This window comes from Xyrauchen texanus, chromosome 17 (genome assembly GCF_025860055.1).
Source record: "Xyrauchen texanus isolate HMW12.3.18 chromosome 17, RBS_HiC_50CHRs, whole genome shotgun sequence".
NCBI classification, from domain to species: domain Eukaryota; kingdom Metazoa; phylum Chordata; class Actinopteri; order Cypriniformes; family Catostomidae; genus Xyrauchen; species Xyrauchen texanus.
This window is the reverse complement of record NC_068292.1, coordinates 36,532,969-36,552,334: the sequence shown is the minus strand read 5'-3', so window position 1 is coordinate 36,552,334 and position 19,366 is coordinate 36,532,969. Positions and strand designations below refer to the sequence as shown.

At 37.7% G+C, this 19,366-nt stretch overlaps 1 protein-coding gene across 1 annotated transcript in view; it reads left to right on the top strand.

The window, feature by feature from the left end:
* Positions 1 to 19,366, top strand: part of LOC127658027 (neural-cadherin-like) — a 177,180-nt gene that overhangs the window by 107,148 nt on the left and 50,666 nt on the right. The window contains exons 8-12 of the mRNA XM_052147094.1: positions 260 to 432; positions 4,827 to 4,995; positions 7,922 to 8,092; positions 9,514 to 9,686; positions 15,461 to 15,628. Coding sequence (XP_052003054.1) covers positions 260 to 432; positions 4,827 to 4,995; positions 7,922 to 8,092; positions 9,514 to 9,686; positions 15,461 to 15,628 — 854 coding nt within the window. The remainder of the gene's footprint in view (positions 1 to 259; positions 433 to 4,826; positions 4,996 to 7,921; positions 8,093 to 9,513; positions 9,687 to 15,460; positions 15,629 to 19,366) is intronic.

The following is a 19,366-nucleotide window of genomic DNA, read 5'->3' as shown; positions in this document are numbered from 1 at the left end:
CGGGTCGCTTCGCCACACTTTCATTCTTTTTAAATGATAAAGGGATAGTTCACCTGAAAAATGAAAACTTTGGCATCTTTCAATTACTCTTACACTTACACTTACTTTTTGTGAAATTCAAAGGTTATGAAAAGCAGAATATTAGGGACTGATAACCTCAGTCACCATTCACTATATTTGCAACTTTTTTTCCATACAGTAAAAGTGAGTAATGTATTGGCAGTCCAATGAAATTAGTGTTTTATTAAATTTTTGACAGGCATCATCAAACTGCGCCGCAGCCCTCCACCTAAACTGCGTGGGCCTCAGTATGTCCTCAACGTCACGGCAACCGACGACAACTCAGCTGGCGGGCTGCTTCCTCTAAGCAGCTCTGCCCAGGTCATTGTTGGCATTAATGACATCAACAACAACAAGCCAGTATTTGATGAGGTGAGCCTGAGCATATATTCCCCTTTATAAAAAGCAGGAAACTTTAAGAGATCTCATCTACGATTTTTGTCTTTGCTATGTGTGGATGTGTACAACTTATACCAAATTTAAAGGGTCGAGACAGTTTTTAAACATTAGCAACAACTTTAGTTAAAGAAAACTTGAAAACTGTATGTTAGAATCCATTACTATGAGTTGAGAGAACCTGAATCAGAGGATCCTGGCCTGCCGATGTGGATATGAGAATGGAATACAAATATACTCTGTCATTAAATCTGCCTTGCATGAAGTGCCTGAGGCTCTCAATACCGGTGACACTGTGAACACCCCACTAATGGCAATGTTTAGAGACAGAGACAAAGTCTAAGGGGACAAAAGGTAAAGAATGATGGGTAAGAGTTGACATACAGAGAAATGAGTGTGTGGAAGACATAACAAGATAAAATAAGCAAGTAAAACAGAGTAGAAATGAAAGAACATGAGTAAAAGGAAACACAGCAATGAAGAGATGCAGTGCAGGATAATTATAGAATTTCTTGAGGAATTTATTTAATTTTGTATTTTGAATAAAATTTTAGACTAAGATAGTTTTAATTGTTAAATATATTGTTTTTATCAGGTTCATTATCTTTGGAATATGGCTATCTTTGGTTTAGTTTTTGTTTCATTTCAGTATTTGTTTGATACATAACGTATCAGAAAATGCAGCAAGTGACCTGCGACTGGTGGATTTACATGTCAATCAAACATCTGCTTTGTCTAACTGGGTGGTTCTTTTTCAGAATATACTGATAGTTAAAAGCAATCTTGATAGATTTAAGATCAGTAAGAACATTTATTGAAGACACAAAAACAAAAGTAATATTCTTTTTAACATTTATTGTGTTTCTGTTCATATTAATGTACAAATTTACAACAGAAGTTTAGTTTTCGTTCTTATTCAAGGTCCCATTTTTATTTTAGTTAACGAAAATATTACTTGACTCCGAGTTATTGTTGTTATAATAGTTTTCGTTAATGATAATAAGGTTGATGGAATGAAAGCAAAGCTGTGGGAAGACAAAGAGACAAGAAGACCTTATCTAAAGGCTCTTGGAGTGCTTCGGTTGGAGAGCTTCTCCAAGTAGGTTAATGCATTAGGGCTGAGTATGGAGGGTAACACTTTACAATAATAACAATATATTTTATTTGTTAACGTCAGTTAAATCTAACATGAACTAACAATGAACAATACCTTTACAGCATTTAATAATATTGGTTAATGTTTATTTCAACATATACTAATATATTGTTTTATTTAAAAGTTGTATATGCTAACATTAATTAGTTAGTTATAATTGTTTTTTGTAAAATAAGACTAAATATGCTATAAAAATATTTTGTTCATTGTAAGTTGATGATACCTAATGCATAAACTAATGTTAACGAATGAAACTTTATTGGAAAGTGTTACTGTGTGGAGGATGCAGAACTGCATCGTGGTTCACTCTGCCTGAGCCGCACGGCCCTAATGCTACTGCTGCTGCAGCTACCTCCTTTGCTGCTACCCATGAATATTTCAAGGGAGAATTACTCACCGGCATGGGGGATGCATATGAAATAAAGCACAAAGTGAGCCCCAGGGGCAACATCTGTCCCTTTTCCTTCCTCTCACTTGCTCTGGGTTTGCATGCCCTGCTGATCAGAGTCTGTCTTTCTCTCAGTATCTCCTTTTCTCTCTTTCAACATCCGCCCTGTGCTTAGAGCTGTCAAGCCAGTCCATGGCCCTGGTAATCAATGTTGGGAAGTGACTAACTAAAAGTATCGACAGTACCTCAATACCCTGTTCTAAATTAATGTTGCTTTTCCAATAACAAGCTACTTTTTCCAGTGTAAAACAATGTAACATGACAAACACAGCATCGCTGCTTATTATTTTTACATTTATTGTGCTCCTAGCTCTACAGACAAATGAATTTAAAGGAAAAGTTCACCAAAAAAGGATAATTCTCTTATCATTTAGTCACCACATGCCATGCATATGACTTATTTTCTTCTGCAGAACACAAACAAATATTTTTAGAAGAATATTTCAGCTCTGTACATCCATGTGAATGGTGACTAAAACTTTGAAACTCCAAATATCACATAAAGACAGCATATAAGTAATCCATGCAGCACCAGTGGTGTAATCCATGTCTTCTGAAGCGATCCAATCCATTTTAGATGAGAACAGACCAAAATGTAACTCCTTTTTCACTATAAATCTTAACATCAGCAGTCTCCTTGGTGATCGTGACTTTAAACTCGATTTAACTTCCTAGCACCATCTAGCGATCTATGCATGCGTCAAGCACAAGCATGTGTAATCGAGCTTGCTTAGAGACTGCACTAGCTAGATGTACAGTGAAAAAAAAGAAATACATTTTGGTCTGTTCTCACTTAAAACTGACTAGATCGCTTCAGAAGACATGGATTAAACCACTGGAGTCGTATAGATTATTATTATGGTGCCTTTAAGTGCTTTTTAGATGGCATGAGGGTGAGTAAATGATAAGAGAATTTTCATTTTTGGGTAAACTATTCCTTTAAGAAATAATCAAAAGGCACACGCCTGAAATATTTTCTTTCTCTTGCATATAGCTTTGCGAGGTTCGAATGCTTCATTTTAGTGAATCAGTTTGTTTAGACAGTTAATGTAAATTAATCATTTAAAAAAGAAAGGTTCATTTGAGACCCTACCTGGCATTTTATGTCTTCTGTATTGTTGTGAAAAATGTGGTAAAATACTGCTGCTCATCACTGTTTTCGACTCATAAATCATGACATTTTCTAGCTTTATTAGTTTTTATTCTACATTTTTCTGTTCAAGTTTAATGATGTCATCTAATTGAGATCCTTGTTGTTTTTGTTCCAGGTAAATATTCCTTTTATTGCTAAATATATTAGCTAAAATATATTGCCGCCTTAAATAGCTTGAATTTTGTTAGCTACTTTTTGTTATTAACTTGAAATAACTTTTCAAATATTATAGCTTGACTGCATTTGAACTACATTAAATTATGAGTACCTTGAAATTGCTGTTTCAAATGACTTCCCAACACTCCTGATAAAATGACCTCATCTTGGCTCCACGCCTCCTTCGACGTTCAATGAAGTGTAAACCCTCTCCTTGCTTTGTAGTTGCTAGTTGCTGGTGCTCCTAATTGCACCGCAGATTACAGCAATAGACTATTAATTCAAGTCTTTTCCCTTGCTAAACTGAGAAATCCTCTCTAAGCCCTCTCAGAAGGGTGAGGATGTGTGTGTCGAAAGACAATGAGAGGTATGAAGTGCAATGTGCGGTGAGAATTTTCTTCAGAGGCAGGGAGGGGAGCTAATTCCAGCTTTTAGCCCCAGTATCGATCTAGTCACTTGATTAATTGCCTTAAGTTGACAAGCCGCTCACTCGTGGGCACTGCTCACCAGGACGCCCCACCAGATGCCCGCTCTGTAATGAGAGCATGATGAGACCGGGAGAATGGGGTGAAGGCCTCATTAAAAGTGCTTGTGCCCCTATTATTATAGAGCAGTGGGACATCAAAGGAGAAAAATGTTTGAACACTTTATCATAAATATATTCTGAGGGGCCACTCACACTGAATGAGTTTCTGTGTCCGTCTGCACAATTTATTTTCTTGTTTTTCTGTTAACATGCACTATATGGATGTTTTTTTTTTAAGGGGCCACTCACAGCGAATACATTTTTACATACTTGTTTTCTATGTAAACGTGCACTAGATGGAAGACTTTAACTGCTGTGGCACGTCTCGCAGTTTTTGTTTGAGTTTTTTTTATTCTAATAGGAATTTTTGGAGTTAAACGTTTTTAAAACGCATGTTGAGACGCCTGCATTCTATTCCATTGGTTGTGCTGCGTCTAGCTATTTTAACGCGAAAATGCTCTTGGTCTAAACGGCCCTTTATTCTCTCTGTCACCATGTTTTGCTCACTCTCTCTCCTTTTCTATCTCTCATTTTATTCTAAGAAAAAGTGCTGTTTACTTTAGCAGATTAATATAATTTGTGGTCTTATTGTACAGTATGAAGAGTCAGAGTTTTGAATAAAAAATTTAAATAGTTCAAAACAAAATTTTCTTCTTTTGTGGAACACAAAATTACATGTTTGTCAGAATGTCCAGGCTGCTGTTTTCCATAAAATATTTTTTTCAACATTAAGATTTTATGTTGAAATTGAAATGTATAAAGGAAAGTGTAGGTGCTTTTAGGTGCTATGTCTGCTTAATCACCTTTAAGCTTTTTGCCGTTCCCTTAAACTGCTGTCGTTGCTTGACATGTCACTGTAAACTACCCACTTTTCAGTTTGTTTCTGTTTTTATGTTGTGTACCTCTGAAACTGTGGTTTTGTCTTTCAAAGTGCCATAACTACGGTGTGAATGCTCTGGTCCTGGAGAATCAGCCCCCAGGGACTTTCGTCCTGCGCGTGGAGGCACACGACGCTGACATCGGGGTCAATGGCGAGGTCAAGTATGGGATCATGCAAAGAGAAGGGTCCTCACCGGGATTCACTATTAACCCTGACACAGGTGCACACTTCCTTCCTCATCAGAACATTCTTGATTACATGCAATCAATGCAACCGAATAGCTTTCACATTCAAGTCAGTGAATAGACATTGAACGTATTACTACATCCACAATAACATGTTTTTGGTTGAAAAAATATTTTTATTGTAATTGTTTTCCAAAGTATCTAAAAAGTTTCCAGTTATTCCAGTGTGGATGAGAGGTTGCAAAATCAATGTGTCCTTTTTGACATTTTATATTTTCCTGGTAAATGGCTGTTTTGAAAAAGCGCTTATTTGATTACTTATCATATTGTGTGGAATCTTAAATATTTCTTATATTATGTCATTGTGGCAGGGCGGAGGGCGGGGCCGGATCGTGATCCTACACACCTGGTCCCGTATTAGGCTAATTATGAGATAAAGGTCGACTGCAGGGGAACGTGCGGGAGAGCGAGATCGTTACGGACATGTCCGTCATGTGTGTGTGTTTGTGTCTTCTTTTAAGTTTATCATTAAACCATCATTTATATCGTCAAGCCGGTTCTCGCCTCCTCCTTTCCACTGATCCTTTTACACTGGTGCCGAAGCCCGGGAAGCCACTACCCTCCACCCCAACGGAGCAGCCGCGGCCATCTGCCGGGGGACGATGGAGGAATGTGGCAGGGCGGAGGGAAACAGAAATAATTAAAATGGGGGTTAATGGAAAGGAGGATGCGAGAACAGGCTTTTCAATATAAATAATAGTTTTAATGATAAACTTAAAAGACAACATAAACACACACGACGGATATGTCCGTAAACGATCTCTCTCTCCCGCACGATCCCCTGCAGTCGACCTTTATCCCTCACGGAGGCATAATTAGCCTAATACAGGACCGGGTGTGTAGGATCACGACACGGCCCCACCCTCCGCCCTGCCACAGTCATACGTTTTTCAAAATCCCACAGAGGGGTAATCATAGCACGTAAGCAACAGCGAGAGAGGAACAGGCTATTTCATTTAAATATTTTTTTAATAAGTTTTTTGCACCTGCATTGCAATCTACATCTTGATGTAATCCTTACTCATGATCACGCAGCATGTTTTCATCAGCTGTGGCGAGTGTGACGAAACTCGCGCTGAACGTGCAAGCCATTCACGCATTTAGCCCTTTTCTGGGAATTGCACCTCCAAAATCCTAAAACTATATTTCCAGGTTTAATTTATATTTTGATTAGACTCAGATTTTTGAACCCCACGATGTGGGTTTATTTTTTCTCCTTTAAGCTTTTAATGTAATTTTGAGTGTGACCATGGTGTAAGGAGGGTGTACCTGTATGCTGGGTTGGAAACCTCAAGGATTAATATTGGTGTCTTCATGTGTTGTTCTGAATGCAAAAAGAGACAAATGAAACTGGGAATGTAGGCTGACATCCGCACCGACTGACCGAATTAAAGCAGTGGGTTTTCTAGCGAGTCTGTCGAGTATACTGCAGTCTCGTCACATTTTAACTTTTGTTTAGCCTCCCATTCAGCTCATGAAAACACACTGTGTAATCATGAGGAAGGATTACATCAAGATGTAGATTGGAATGCAGGTGCAGAATTTATATTCTGTATATACTGTAATATAGACTACTCTTCCTCGCCATTGCTGGCATGCCAGTGATTACCTCTCCACGTGCCAATGCTGGCATGCGTGCCATAGGTTGCCGACCAATATGATAAATGGTAATGTATTTATTTATTTATTTTATGTGATGAATACATAAAGGTGAGCTACATTTTTCAAATAATTTGCAATTGGACTTGGTGTTTATAGTTGTGGTGTGATAAACTGTTTACAAATGTTTCTTCAACAGGGACTAAAAACGAAATGTTTTTCTTTTCGATCTGAGCAAAAATAGTTTTTCGATCCAGTTCAAAAATTCCCCAGCCTCCTTTCCAATTGGTCAAAAAAGAACAAAATAAAAGAATGGTGAATAACTTTCTTTTTAAAATGGCAGTAGGCTACTCTCTGCAAAACGGTTGAGTGAAATGCCAATTGCAGCAATGCCAGATCTCATAAGAGAAGCAAGCAAACTGGCCACTTTCCTTAAAAATAGCACTGTATCACAATAGAAATCATAACAAGCATACAGTTAATTAACAGTTAAGTAAAATTTGAATTAAAGATCTCAAAAAGTCAAAACCTGCCAGCATCAAATCTGTATTAATGCATCATATCTAACAATAATTTAGTAAAGACTTGGAAACAACTGAGAAATGTACTTTTTACATCTAAAATTTTTTTCCTTGTATCTGAATTAGCCGTTCATGTATACAGTATACAGTTATTATACATAGTTGTTAAAAAGGTCTTCATCACAGAATACAACATCCACAGCAGGTAATTATTCAAAGAAATGTGTGATGCAGCTTCAGGTTCAAAGCACATGTTTAATTTTTTCAGGCAAAATTAAGTGGTGTAGTTCTAAAAATATACTGTGATAAACCCTTTGGCCTTTAGTTTAATAAAAAAAAAAAATAACTATTTTAATATAACTGGTTTCCAGCATTTAAAAATAATGTTTTCACTCCGGAACAGTTGAAAATCGATAGAGTGGTGGTGTGGTAGTGGACTAAAGCACATAACTGTTAATCAGTATGTCACTGGTTCGATAACCACAGCCACCACCATTGTGTCCTTGAGCAAGGCACTTAACTCCAGGTTGCTCTGGCGGGATTGTCCCTGTAATAAGTGCACTGTAAGTCACTTTGGATAAAAGCATCTGCCAAATGCATAAATGTAAATCACTTTGTTCCGGTTTTCAGTTACGTTCAACTAAATATTTTGTTCGTTTTCGTTTTTCGTTTTCGTTCCTTGAACCGTTTTTAGTCCCTGATTTGAAATACGTCAAACTTGGTGTGATCAGGTTCTGAGTACGGAAAAGGATAGTCTATGTACATTTTGTGTTTTGCGCAGGTGTGATCAGTACGGTGGTAAGTTTTGACCGGGAGAGACAGAGAGAATATACACTGTCAATCACAGCTACAGACCAAGCTCAGGAGCCTCTCATTGGCATCTGTCAGATCACCATCCTCATCGCAGACCAGAACGACAACGACCCCAAGTTTGAGAACAGCCGCTACCAATGTAAGAAACACTGAAAGTGTCTCGTATTGAAGAGCTGGTGAAATTGCCTTTGTTGTTAGCTAGAGTTGAGTTTTACCCTAAAGGCAGTGTGCTCTCTGATGCAATTCCTAAAGTACTTTTTAAAAGACTTTTTGGCATTGTTTTTTGTGGAGATTAGGTACCTGAAATGCAATTACAGAACAGCAGTTCTCAACTGATTTTGCTTTTGGACCTATATTTTACATTGTACATCAAGATGCGACCTAATACTACTAAAAGTGTTTTACATAAAAAATAAATTATTTAAATGGTTTCATGCTCTCGGCAGCCAATAATCCGCAGCACAAACACATTGTGGTCTACACAAACCATTTTAATGTAGCCTGGGTCGTAATTTTTACCTTTCATAGTTTTGTTCATGGTTGTCGAGGATAATGGCATATTGCGCAACCTGTCTATGTTGGCATCTATCTAAATTTCTTCTAATCAAATAGCTTCTACTCAGTGACAGATTATCTTGCGTAAAATATAGGATTTGATTGGACACACAGCCTTTGACGTCAACAACATTATATATGGAAAATGTTTTCTCCTCCTAAGTCTATTTATTTTTATATCCAAACAATGAACTATATAGTTAGTTGCATTTTATTATTTGCATTTAGGATTGTTTATCCCCTGTTGTCCATGATCCCATCAGAACAGGCCCACCAGTGGAAGAGCACACTCATTTCATAGATTTTTTACATAGACAAACAATTACATAAAATTCTCCAAATGGTATCAGACATAGAGACTCAAGATTCTTAAGATATGTTGTATCCTCTGTTTATTGCCATCTTTACAATGGGGAGAGTGAGAGGAAGTTCAAAATAGGGTCCCAGCTCAGTTTTTAGCTGTGCACTCTTTAAACATTTATACGTATACCTTTAACATTGCACTTATGGGCAGTGGCAAGGATTTTGCAAGCTTAACATATTCTCATGTCCTGGGTTCCTGAGTGTAGTCAATACACATTAAACCTTAATATTAAAAATGCATCACAGTCTGAGCAAGGTGCTCTTTAATGTGCTCAATGCAGTTTTATAAGCGCATTACTAATCATTTTATATTCGAAAAGCAATCCTGGAAAGTTAGCTGAAACTGTGAAAGCTGTGAAAACTCTGAAAATGTCCTGCGCTCTTCTGAGAGATGTGTGTTTGTTTATGATGTTTGCAAATATATGTTCAGTAAGCTTGATGTCAAAATTCATTTCATTCATCGCTACTGAGAAAGTTAATTAATAATTAAAGAGAATGATTTAAACATTTCTAGGACCTGCATTATTTTTTTCCCTTTACGCTGCACTTGGATTTTAATAGCATCAGGCATTTCTTGTTGTTTTTAGACTGTTATTTGTTTTTGTTGACTCCAGCGTTACATGTTAACCCTTCTTATGCCAGACTTCCTGCGAGAGGACACGCCAGTTGGCACCAGCTTCCTAAGAGCAGCGGCTCACGATGACGACCATGGTACCAATGCAGCCATCACCTACTCTCTCTCCCAGCAGAACCCAGCTTACTTTCACATAAACCCCAGTACAGGATGGATCTACGTCAACCACCCCATCTCACAGGTACAGATTTACCCAAACACACTGATTTGAAGATACAACTAATCCTTAAAATCAAAATGAATCGGCATTTACGACCAATTTTACTTCCATCGTTTTAAGTATTTCTAAGTAAAACAGGATGAAAAATTTAAGAAGGGACCTTTGTCCACCAGGAATCAACTGGATTGTGAAAAGCTGTCTGTAAATGACAGTTGGTTGGAGGGGGAGGAGTTGAAAAATAAGAGGGAATTGGTGACATCATTAGAAAAGGAAAGTCTTTTCAGAGGTCGAGCAAGATATTGTATTTTTTATGTTTTTACCCATTAAATCTTTAAGAACCATTATTTTTCTATTCCATCCTTCTTTCTTTGTTTTTGTCTGCCTTTTGATTCCTCCTGATTTTTTTTAACTCTTTTTTTTTATATATATTTGTGTGTGTGTGCACTGTTTGGTCTGGACAGAAATGTCACTGTCTTTTCTTCCCACGAGAGGCTCTCTCTGTCATTTCTACACTGACTATATAAGCCTTGAGGGGTAAGGGGTTGATTTGACATTTAAAAAAAAAATACTCTATGCACACAGGCATGGATGGAAAGATAGCCCATGCTCCAGTAATGCCGTTTTTGTTTTTAATTGCAATTACAAGCACTCAACTAGAGTTTATGCTGCATCAAAGAAAACTGTGAATGCACTTATTTCAATGGAGATGGTGCTTCAGAAGGACATAGAGGAAAACACAAGGGATTGCCATAGTGATGTGCTGTCATGCGACCAAAAGTTTAACACATTTCAACTTTTGCTGCAACACTCTCTGACGTAGGCATGGGTTGGCCATTGAGGATCTCGAAAAGTTGAGACTAGTTGCGCTGTTTAATCGAAAAAAAAACATGGCGGACATGCAGACATGTTTCGTATATTTCTCTGCTGGGTTAAAAAGGTATTAATTGTAGAGAAAGTGCCTGGAGAAGTGTTTCAATGTTTACAGGCACATTGTTGAAGAGTTAAATGTTTGGCAATAGCTGCTTGTTTTCGAACTGAACCACATCTTCCCTCAAGTGCATGCCTTCTAAATGGACCTTTTGCACTCCGATGCATTGAATGCTCCATTGGATTTTCTCTAGTTTGTAAGCGACCTTAGTCAGTAAGCTTTGAGATTATCTATTGCTAGTGTTCTCCTAAACTTTGAACAAATGAACTTTTAGCAGATATACGCATGGAAAACGAAGTGTTTCTCTTGAGGTAAATGGACCAAAAATAGTGATGACTCGTCTTGCAGAGTTTTGTCCAATCAAATGCTCTATAATGCCAGGATTCCCACATGTCCTGGAAAACCTGGTATTTTGCAATTCATTTTTCCACTTTTACAAATTTTACAAATATTATCACTTCCGGTTGGGCTCTTGCCAAGATGGCCATGTAATTTTCCATGACGTGTCCTGTAACACCTTCTCTTCAATCTAAATTGACAAAGGAAAAGCTAAGAAGCAACTGTTTGATGCTAACGATCTTGCCACGCTGTTCACTACAAGAGACACTGGGGCTGTCATTGAAAGCCCTCCTGAGAGGTTCCTTACGAGAGCTTTGTTTCGATGTGAATATGATATGTGGGGAATGGATTTGTTTCAGATGAAGCTTTCTACGAAAGAGACAGAAATTCTGCTATGAACACCTTGGTTGCGTCGCAAACCAAACACGTGGACATGATGCAGGCAGCTCAGCTGCAAGATAAAGAGCGCATCAAAGAAAAAAACGCGATTGAAAAATTACAGAACCGTATGGTGGAATTGGAGGATTGAAACCTATGGGACAGTCCTCGTCTGGCCAACTGATCAGAAAATGAAGTGGGAGGTGATGCAATGTCAACTGCCAGTTTGGTTTTCTTCCTTAGCCAACAGAGGCCCTATCGAAATTGAGAGGGTTCATCATGTCTTCAATGGCTGGGAGACCTCAACAAGACCAAGAACCCTCATCTTCAAACTTGTGTCAGATAACTCAATAACTCAGGCACTAGCATTATTTGATAGGTTTGGTTCGTTCTCGGATTATAGGATAAATTGTGCTTTGTCGATTTTGATGCCTCTTAATATTTCTCCTGCTGATGTTATTCTCCCAACTGCATTACCTCTACAGATACTGGCCTCTGGTTTTACTTATATATTCGTCCTTTTCATGAACTTATTCATAAACATACATTTTACCACATGTTAGATAAACTCAGAATGGATCTGGATAGATGGTCGCATTTACAGATATCTCTCTCTGGCAGGATTTCAGTATTGACATTTTATTTTTGCAGAAGTTTTGCCTCTGGTCAATTTGTTTTCAATGATACCCCTCTTTCCAATGCCAGATTTCTTTAAAGAGGATGTTAGATATGCAAAAACTTTATATGGAATAAAAAAAAGTCTAAACTGTGCCTAAGAACTCTTCAATAGCCTAATTTGGTGGTCTTGCTTTACCAAACTTCAAATTTATTTTTCGACCTTCCAACTCAGATCTTTGAAATCATGGTTTGATCCCCCAAATGAAACTGCTTGGCATTCTATAGAGCAGGAATTAGTGATGGGCATTTCGGCTCTTTTCAGTGAGCTGGCTCGTTTGGCTCAGCTCACCAAAAATGTCACTTTTGGCTCCCAAATGGCTCTTTAAAAAAAATATGTTTTGTATTTTTTCATACATTCTTCATTGTGATAATTTTAATTATTAAATGAAATCATAACCACAATGTATTTAAAAATGCATTGGTTTGTTATGAAAAAGAATGCTATTAAACATTTACATTTAAAGTACAACTTTTTATTGTATACAAACAAAGTGCATATAAATCTAACCATTCAAAATGAATACAATCTGAAAGTATTATGAAAATGAATACAATATGAGGCAGTGGTTCAGTGGTTGAGGCTCAGGTTACTGACCAGAAGTGGGTTCAACCCAGCACCACTAAGATGCCCTTGGCAAGCAAACTCCAGGTTGCTCGATTGTCCTGTAATAAGTACTGTAGCTGATAAGCTGCAAATCATAAATGTACATGTAAAGCAAATGTTTGACCATATCAAATAAAATAAATAAAATTTGCAAACTGCTATACGCAGTACATTCAACGCACGCTGAGGGAGTTTGCGTGATATGTGCGTGAAGCGATCATCTGTGTTCCACAACTGCTTTTGGGTCCTTAAATAACGTATAATGTGCGAGTAAGGGCAGCCGGTTGACTTTCTGGTGCCCTCCTTGGGTAAGATGGTGCCCCCCTAGGGAGTTGGTGCCCTACGCAGATTGCATAATCTGTTTATAGGGAGCGGCGGTACTGCAAGTATAACTTTTTTTCTGTAAGTAATTAAAATCTTAATTTTAATATTTTTATGAATAGATTCAGCTCTTCTGATATGCGAGCCGGCTCCCAACGTTCACCTACAAGAGCTGGCTCTTAGACGACCCATCACTAGCAGGAATTAGTTCTCCCCCTTATATTAAAGGATGTACGATTCTCTGGTCTCAAACAGTGTAGTTCATTACTTAGATTGGGTTCTATTATAAATTGCTCTCTTGAAGTGTGTAAATACACTTGAAAATATCTAGATTATACCTTGAAATAACCTCCTTTTGACAAGATCTAGACCTTTTGTTTTCTCTCCTTGGTCAGTAAAGAATGTCCATACTCTGAATGACATTTTTTATTCACATGGTTTACATTCTTGCAGGAACTTTGCAATGTCTTTTCTCTTCCTGGTTCTTCTTACTTTTTATACCTCAGTTTAAGGTCATCTATCCGGGCTTATGGTGTACCCTGAGACAGCCATTTAGAGAACCATCCTTTGCGTGAACATCTCCAGAGACTTAATTCTACCCAGGGTTTAGTGTCTTTTTTTATATGATTTATTTATTTTTTACTTTTAAAACTCTGACCTTTGGTGCACTCATAGTCTGTCAGAGGGAGCTTGATATATTCCATATTGATTTAAATCGGGACTCTATTGTAATAATGTTTTCACTTCATCAAAAAATGTGGCCCATCAGCTTGTACATTTTAAGTTGGTGTACAGGATTTATGTCACACCATGTCATGCTTATTTGATGAAGTTTTCCAATGATGAAACCTTTGTTGTTTAATTTGAAACTAAAGAAAAATTTGATTAGCAAAAATAACATTTGAAAATACTCAAATTTCCTGGAAATATAATTATTTTTGCTGACAAATATTTAAGTATAATAAAACTGCTTGACTGTGTTGCTAACAAGGTTTTTGTAGCATGTACAAAACCATGGCAATGATCTGGAATACGTGTTCAATATACGGTTTCATATTGTTTTTTCACTACCGGCGGCAGCTCATTGTGAAACAACATTATCATTTAGCCTGCCATGAATGAATCTCTGTCAAATACAGTCTTTGCTTATCTGCTGTCATCTCTGCTTTGCTCAATGTGGCAGGGCGGAGGGCGGGGCCGGGTCGTGATCCTCTGCAGTTGACCTTTATCCCTCTCGGAGGCTTGCTTAGCCTAATACAGGACCGGGTGTGTAGGATCACGACCCGGCCCGCACGCCCTCCACCCAGACACACTCAAGTATTGATAGTTCATAATATAAAATATGTTTTGTTTGTTAATATGACATTGCTATTGTGTTAACCCAAAAAACATTTAAGTCTAAAGTTTAGACAGTGATAATGGTCAGACCACTGTTTTTTGTTTTAAAGCTGTGTATTTATTTAATTAAATTACAGTTTACGGGGAATAACTTATCTGTAGGTGAAAAATCTACCCTCAAAAACACGTCAAAATAAAAGCTTGATTTAAATTGATTAATGTGCTTTGCTTAAATTGTTGGCCACATAAAATATCCTGGAAATGTCCTGGAAAATTGTGTCTTGAAAAGTGTGGGAACCCTGAATAAGAATACCCCTCCTCCTACTACCACCTGCAGTTAAACTGCAAGTAGAAAATCGTGGTTCGTGGCTGTGATGTAACTAAAGTCTGTTGGCTATTTTGTTAAAGAGACAAGACCTTTGATATGTCCCACCCAAACTTCTTGTTTTTTAATTGGTAAAATGTTAACACAAGAAAGTAAATTGGGCTCAATTTTGCAGTGTTCTAATTTTCCCAGAAACCAATCATCCCCACATCTCTCTCTTCCCCCGAGTGATTATCTCAGTGCAAGCCAATAAGATGTTTATGGGTCTAGCCCATGTTTTTCATTAGCTAGTCTTGCCACCTCTTGTCACATATGTCAGATTGGATCACTTTCAGAAAGGCAGTGTCATAAACACTAAAGTCACCTGTCTTCAAATAGACAACTTAAACGGCCCCCTGCTGTTAACTATTCCTTCCTCCTCTCATTCGCCGTCTGTCTCTTTCTCCCTGCCTCGTTCTTTCTCTCTGTCTGACCTGAAAAAGGCAAAATGTTGGAGTCAGTTAAGCAAAGTTTAGTGCTGACTCAAACTCAGAAGTGCTTTACCATTTTTAAGTGAAAAGAAATCATTTGAATACAACTGTGTGGAGTACGGTCTATGAGCCATGTGTCATTTTCATTCCACAAGCCCTCTGTCTTGAAAGTCAAATTATAAAGCATAAGTCAGCTTAGCTGCTGTAGTTGGTACTATGGATGTCAAACATCCAATGAATAATGGAGACCAATTCTTTGGGTGGAAATATCAGGGATTTTTTAAATATATATATTTGACAGAAAATCCACCTTCTCCTGCGGTATCAGTGGCGTCCTGAATTATTCCAGTGTATGCTGATATGATAATGTATTAAAACCCCTGGGTTGAATTATATCACCTTTCATTCTGACAGACATCACGAATCAGTCAGCTGATAATCGCTACAGACGGAGGGAATCGGAGCAGCTCGGTTGACCTCACTGTCATCATCACCAACGTGCACAACCAGCCCCCGCAGTGGGAACAAGCAGAATATTGGGTCACAATCCCGGAGAACACACCACGTGACTCGAAGATAGTGGTAAGACTTTAAATTACTCAAGTATGGTTACTATAGGATTTACCAGGGTCTCCTCTGCTTTCTTATAAGAGCATAACAAAAAATATAAATACATATTAGAACCCAAGAATCATAAATAAAGGCATTTTTATAGCTTTTTAGCTATAGCTGAGATTATGTCACCGGAATGATTATTAAAATACACGACATTCTAGAATGCTTGATTCTGATTGTTCTTGTTTTAGAGTTTATCATTTTATTGGCACCAATTAATCAAGCTTGATTACAATTATGTTGTGGTTGCATGTTAAACATTAAAGTTTTAGGTTGATAATTAATTTTTGCTGTTTATACATGTAAACAGTAGTGTTTTAAAGTAATAGTTCACCCAAAAATTTTAATTCTCTCATCATTTACCCTCATGCCACCCCACATGGAACACATTTTTAAAGGAGATTTTTAAAAGAATATCTCTGCAATAGCTCTGAAGGTCCATACAATGCAAGTGAATGAGTGCCAACATTTTGAAGCTCCAGATGACTCTGTTGGTTAAATCCATGTCTTCAGAATCTATATGATAGATGTGAGGGAGAAACAGATCAATATTTATGTCTTTTTTTTACTATATATTCTCCTCCCTGCTCAGTCAAACTCCACTTTAAATTTCACTTTCACAATCTCCTCCTTCTGTTTTTGATGAGTCACATTCTTCATGCATATCGCCCCCTACTGTCAGGGAGGAGAATTAATGGGGAAAACTTTCGCCCACACCTATCATATCACTTCTAAAGATATTAATTTAACCACTGGAGCTAAACCACATGGATTACTATTATGCTCCCTTTATGTGGATTTTGTTGCTTACAAATTCTGTCACCCATTCACTTGCATTGTGAAGACCTACAGTGCTGAAATGTTCTAAATATCTTAATTTGTATTCTGCGGAAGAAATTAAGTCATATAAGTCAAATAAATCATGAGAGAATTTAGATTTTTGTGTGAACTATCCCTTTAATAGCTAGGGCGCTCCAAAAATTCTAAAAGTACACCAGCACTTCTACTTTTAGAAGTAGTTTAGGTAAGATTGAGCTCTAAAGTTCTTGTTTCATGGTGTTGGACTTAGCTTTTGATGCTAGTCCTCAGTGTGTGATAATGATGTACTGGTATCATCATCAGGCTTATTAACTAGCTAATAAAGAGAACAGCTAGACCAACAACAAACAATTTCATTTTTATATTGTATATCTAAAATATAAATGTAATATTTACCCATTAATATCTGTGTGGTATATTAACTGTAGTGTGTGGTCAAATATAGAATTACACTTGTTCTTTTTGTTTTCCTTATTGTGGTTCCTGCTTTGGTTTTGTTGTTGATAAGCAGAGGTAAAGTGTTGAAGTTGTGCCTCTCTTGTCACTTAGGATTGTCACATCTTATCCAGCTATCATCATGTTTTCCAATACAGCCCTTTTCATTCTATGTCACTTTTTACATTCATCTGGGAGCTTATACCCACAGAGATCAGCATCCACAAACAACCTCATCTGTCCAGCAAACTTGAGCAGACTGCTTGTCTGAACATTCTCTTCAAATTCATTCAAAAGGGGCAAAAGGCCGGTCCTCTGAGCCCATTTTCCTCGCATACAGCAGATTTGTCAGTTAAGCGCACCATGAGGAGTTTGGCTGAAGTCACTGAATTTCCCTGTCATCAGCTGCTTCCTGTGGCTGCTGCCAGCAGTTCTGCAATCTGTACATCCCTCCGCATCTATCTTAGCATCCCTCAGTGGCGCAAACCGTGGCAGGGAAATTCTCCTCTTCATGTTGCCACAGGATGTAAAATAGGCTTATGTGGGATGTTTGATCTTTAAAATTTCAACTTTCCCTGCTGGCTTGTAAAGAAATGTTGAACCGACATGGCTTTTAGTGTGCACACTGCTTTGCTAGTCATTTTTGCTAGCCTGTTTGCAAAGAGCTACAGGGTTTACACTATAGTAGGTGGAAAATGCGTATGCACACTTACAGATAAAAGCTCTGTACCTAGTGAGCTGCCTACCTAGGCAGCATTTTAAGGCATCCTGGATCCACTCAAGGCACAAATGCTCTTCTGAAATGTAGGCAGTAAAATTATTACAGCTGCTTTTTAAAATACTTAATTTTGACCAAAGCCTAAGGCAGCATCACACATATCCTTTACTTAATTGTAAACTTAGGTTAAAAATACATCCAATAGTATAAAGAAACGTTAATTACAATCTTATAATTAAAAAATAAATAGTATTTCTATAAAAGTTGCTAATTTTAAGTATATTTGAAATGGGCATTTTACCCAGTATTTGTGTGTGTTAAGTAGTTTGATGCTAGTTGGAGTATCATGTCATTAGCTTAGCAACAAGTGTTAACAGAAGTTTCGATTGGAATCAATTGTGTGTTGAGTCTAGAGGTCTGTAACCCGACCCGGGCACGAGAACCTAAGGGTTGGGGTCAGTTTTTCATGTAGGACTTTGGGTTCAGGGTTTGTAATTAATGAAAACATAAACAGGCTTATCGAACTTGTTTCACACACGCTCTCTCACTCTCAGACATGCTCGAATAGACGTGTTAGGGGCCGTTCACACAGAATGAGTTTTTGTGTGTGTCTGTTCTGTTTCCCCATTGTTTAAAGACATGCTGGATGAAATTATTTGACATCTGCACCACGTCTCGCATTTTTCTCAGCGTCTCGTGCAGGACTGGCTTATTTTAAACACCACGTCAAGTTAAAAAGAACTTCGAATTGTCAAAAATTTGTTGTGCTGCATCTAGATTGTTTTCAATATAGTTGGCACAAAGATTCAACATTCTAAACAAGTTCAGGCTGCATAGAGAAGACTTGCATTGTTTCATATTATTCCAGATTGCTCTGCACCAAGTGAAGTTTTACCACATAAATGGTAAAGCAATGCTTTTTCTCCCTTCTGCTAGTGTACTAAGGGGCTGCCATGTCTTGTTAATACTGTGTATGTTTACTGTTCCAGTACTGATATGAATGTTGACTATATGCTTACATAAAATCAGTGGTGGGTTTAGGCCTTCAGTGTGATTCATGCCATTAAGAAAACACTTCATGTCTTTGGGAATCATACATTATGTTGCAGCTAACTAGTAATACCAACTGACATTTTAAAAACATGTCGACAACACTTAATGCTTAAATGCTGAGATTTTTTTGCACGAGCCTACAAGTTGTAATTCTGACTTAAGATGCATTCCATTGCAATTTTCCTAGTAGGAAGAGGATTCAGTGTTGGATCAAAACTTGATCCAACACTGAATGCTCAAGCAGCCTTATTTACACTTGGAAAACTCCTGACGTAGCTATAACAATACAAAAAGCACTTACCAATTTGCTTGAATTGAAACTCAGAAATTCTGAAGGCCTGACAGGGAGGAGCTCAAACTCACACGCTACTTCAGGTAACGAGCTCAGCTTCGGGCATGCAATTTGTGAAACAGTTATCACAGTTTGCTTGTAAGCATCAAGGAATAAATTGTGACTGGATAAACTTGTCGTTTTTCTCTATTTGTTTGTAGATTAATTAAGAGTGGAAAGCGATTAAAAAAGGTGATTGAGAATGAAAGGATGAAAAATATTGATTTATTTGGCATGTTAGACCAGCAGAGAAGGCTTTGCTGGCCCTTAGAAATCGCCACTGCATAAAATAGCCCATTGCGGTTGTTCTCAAAGTGTGGGGTGTACCCCAAGGGGTGGGGTCGCCTTT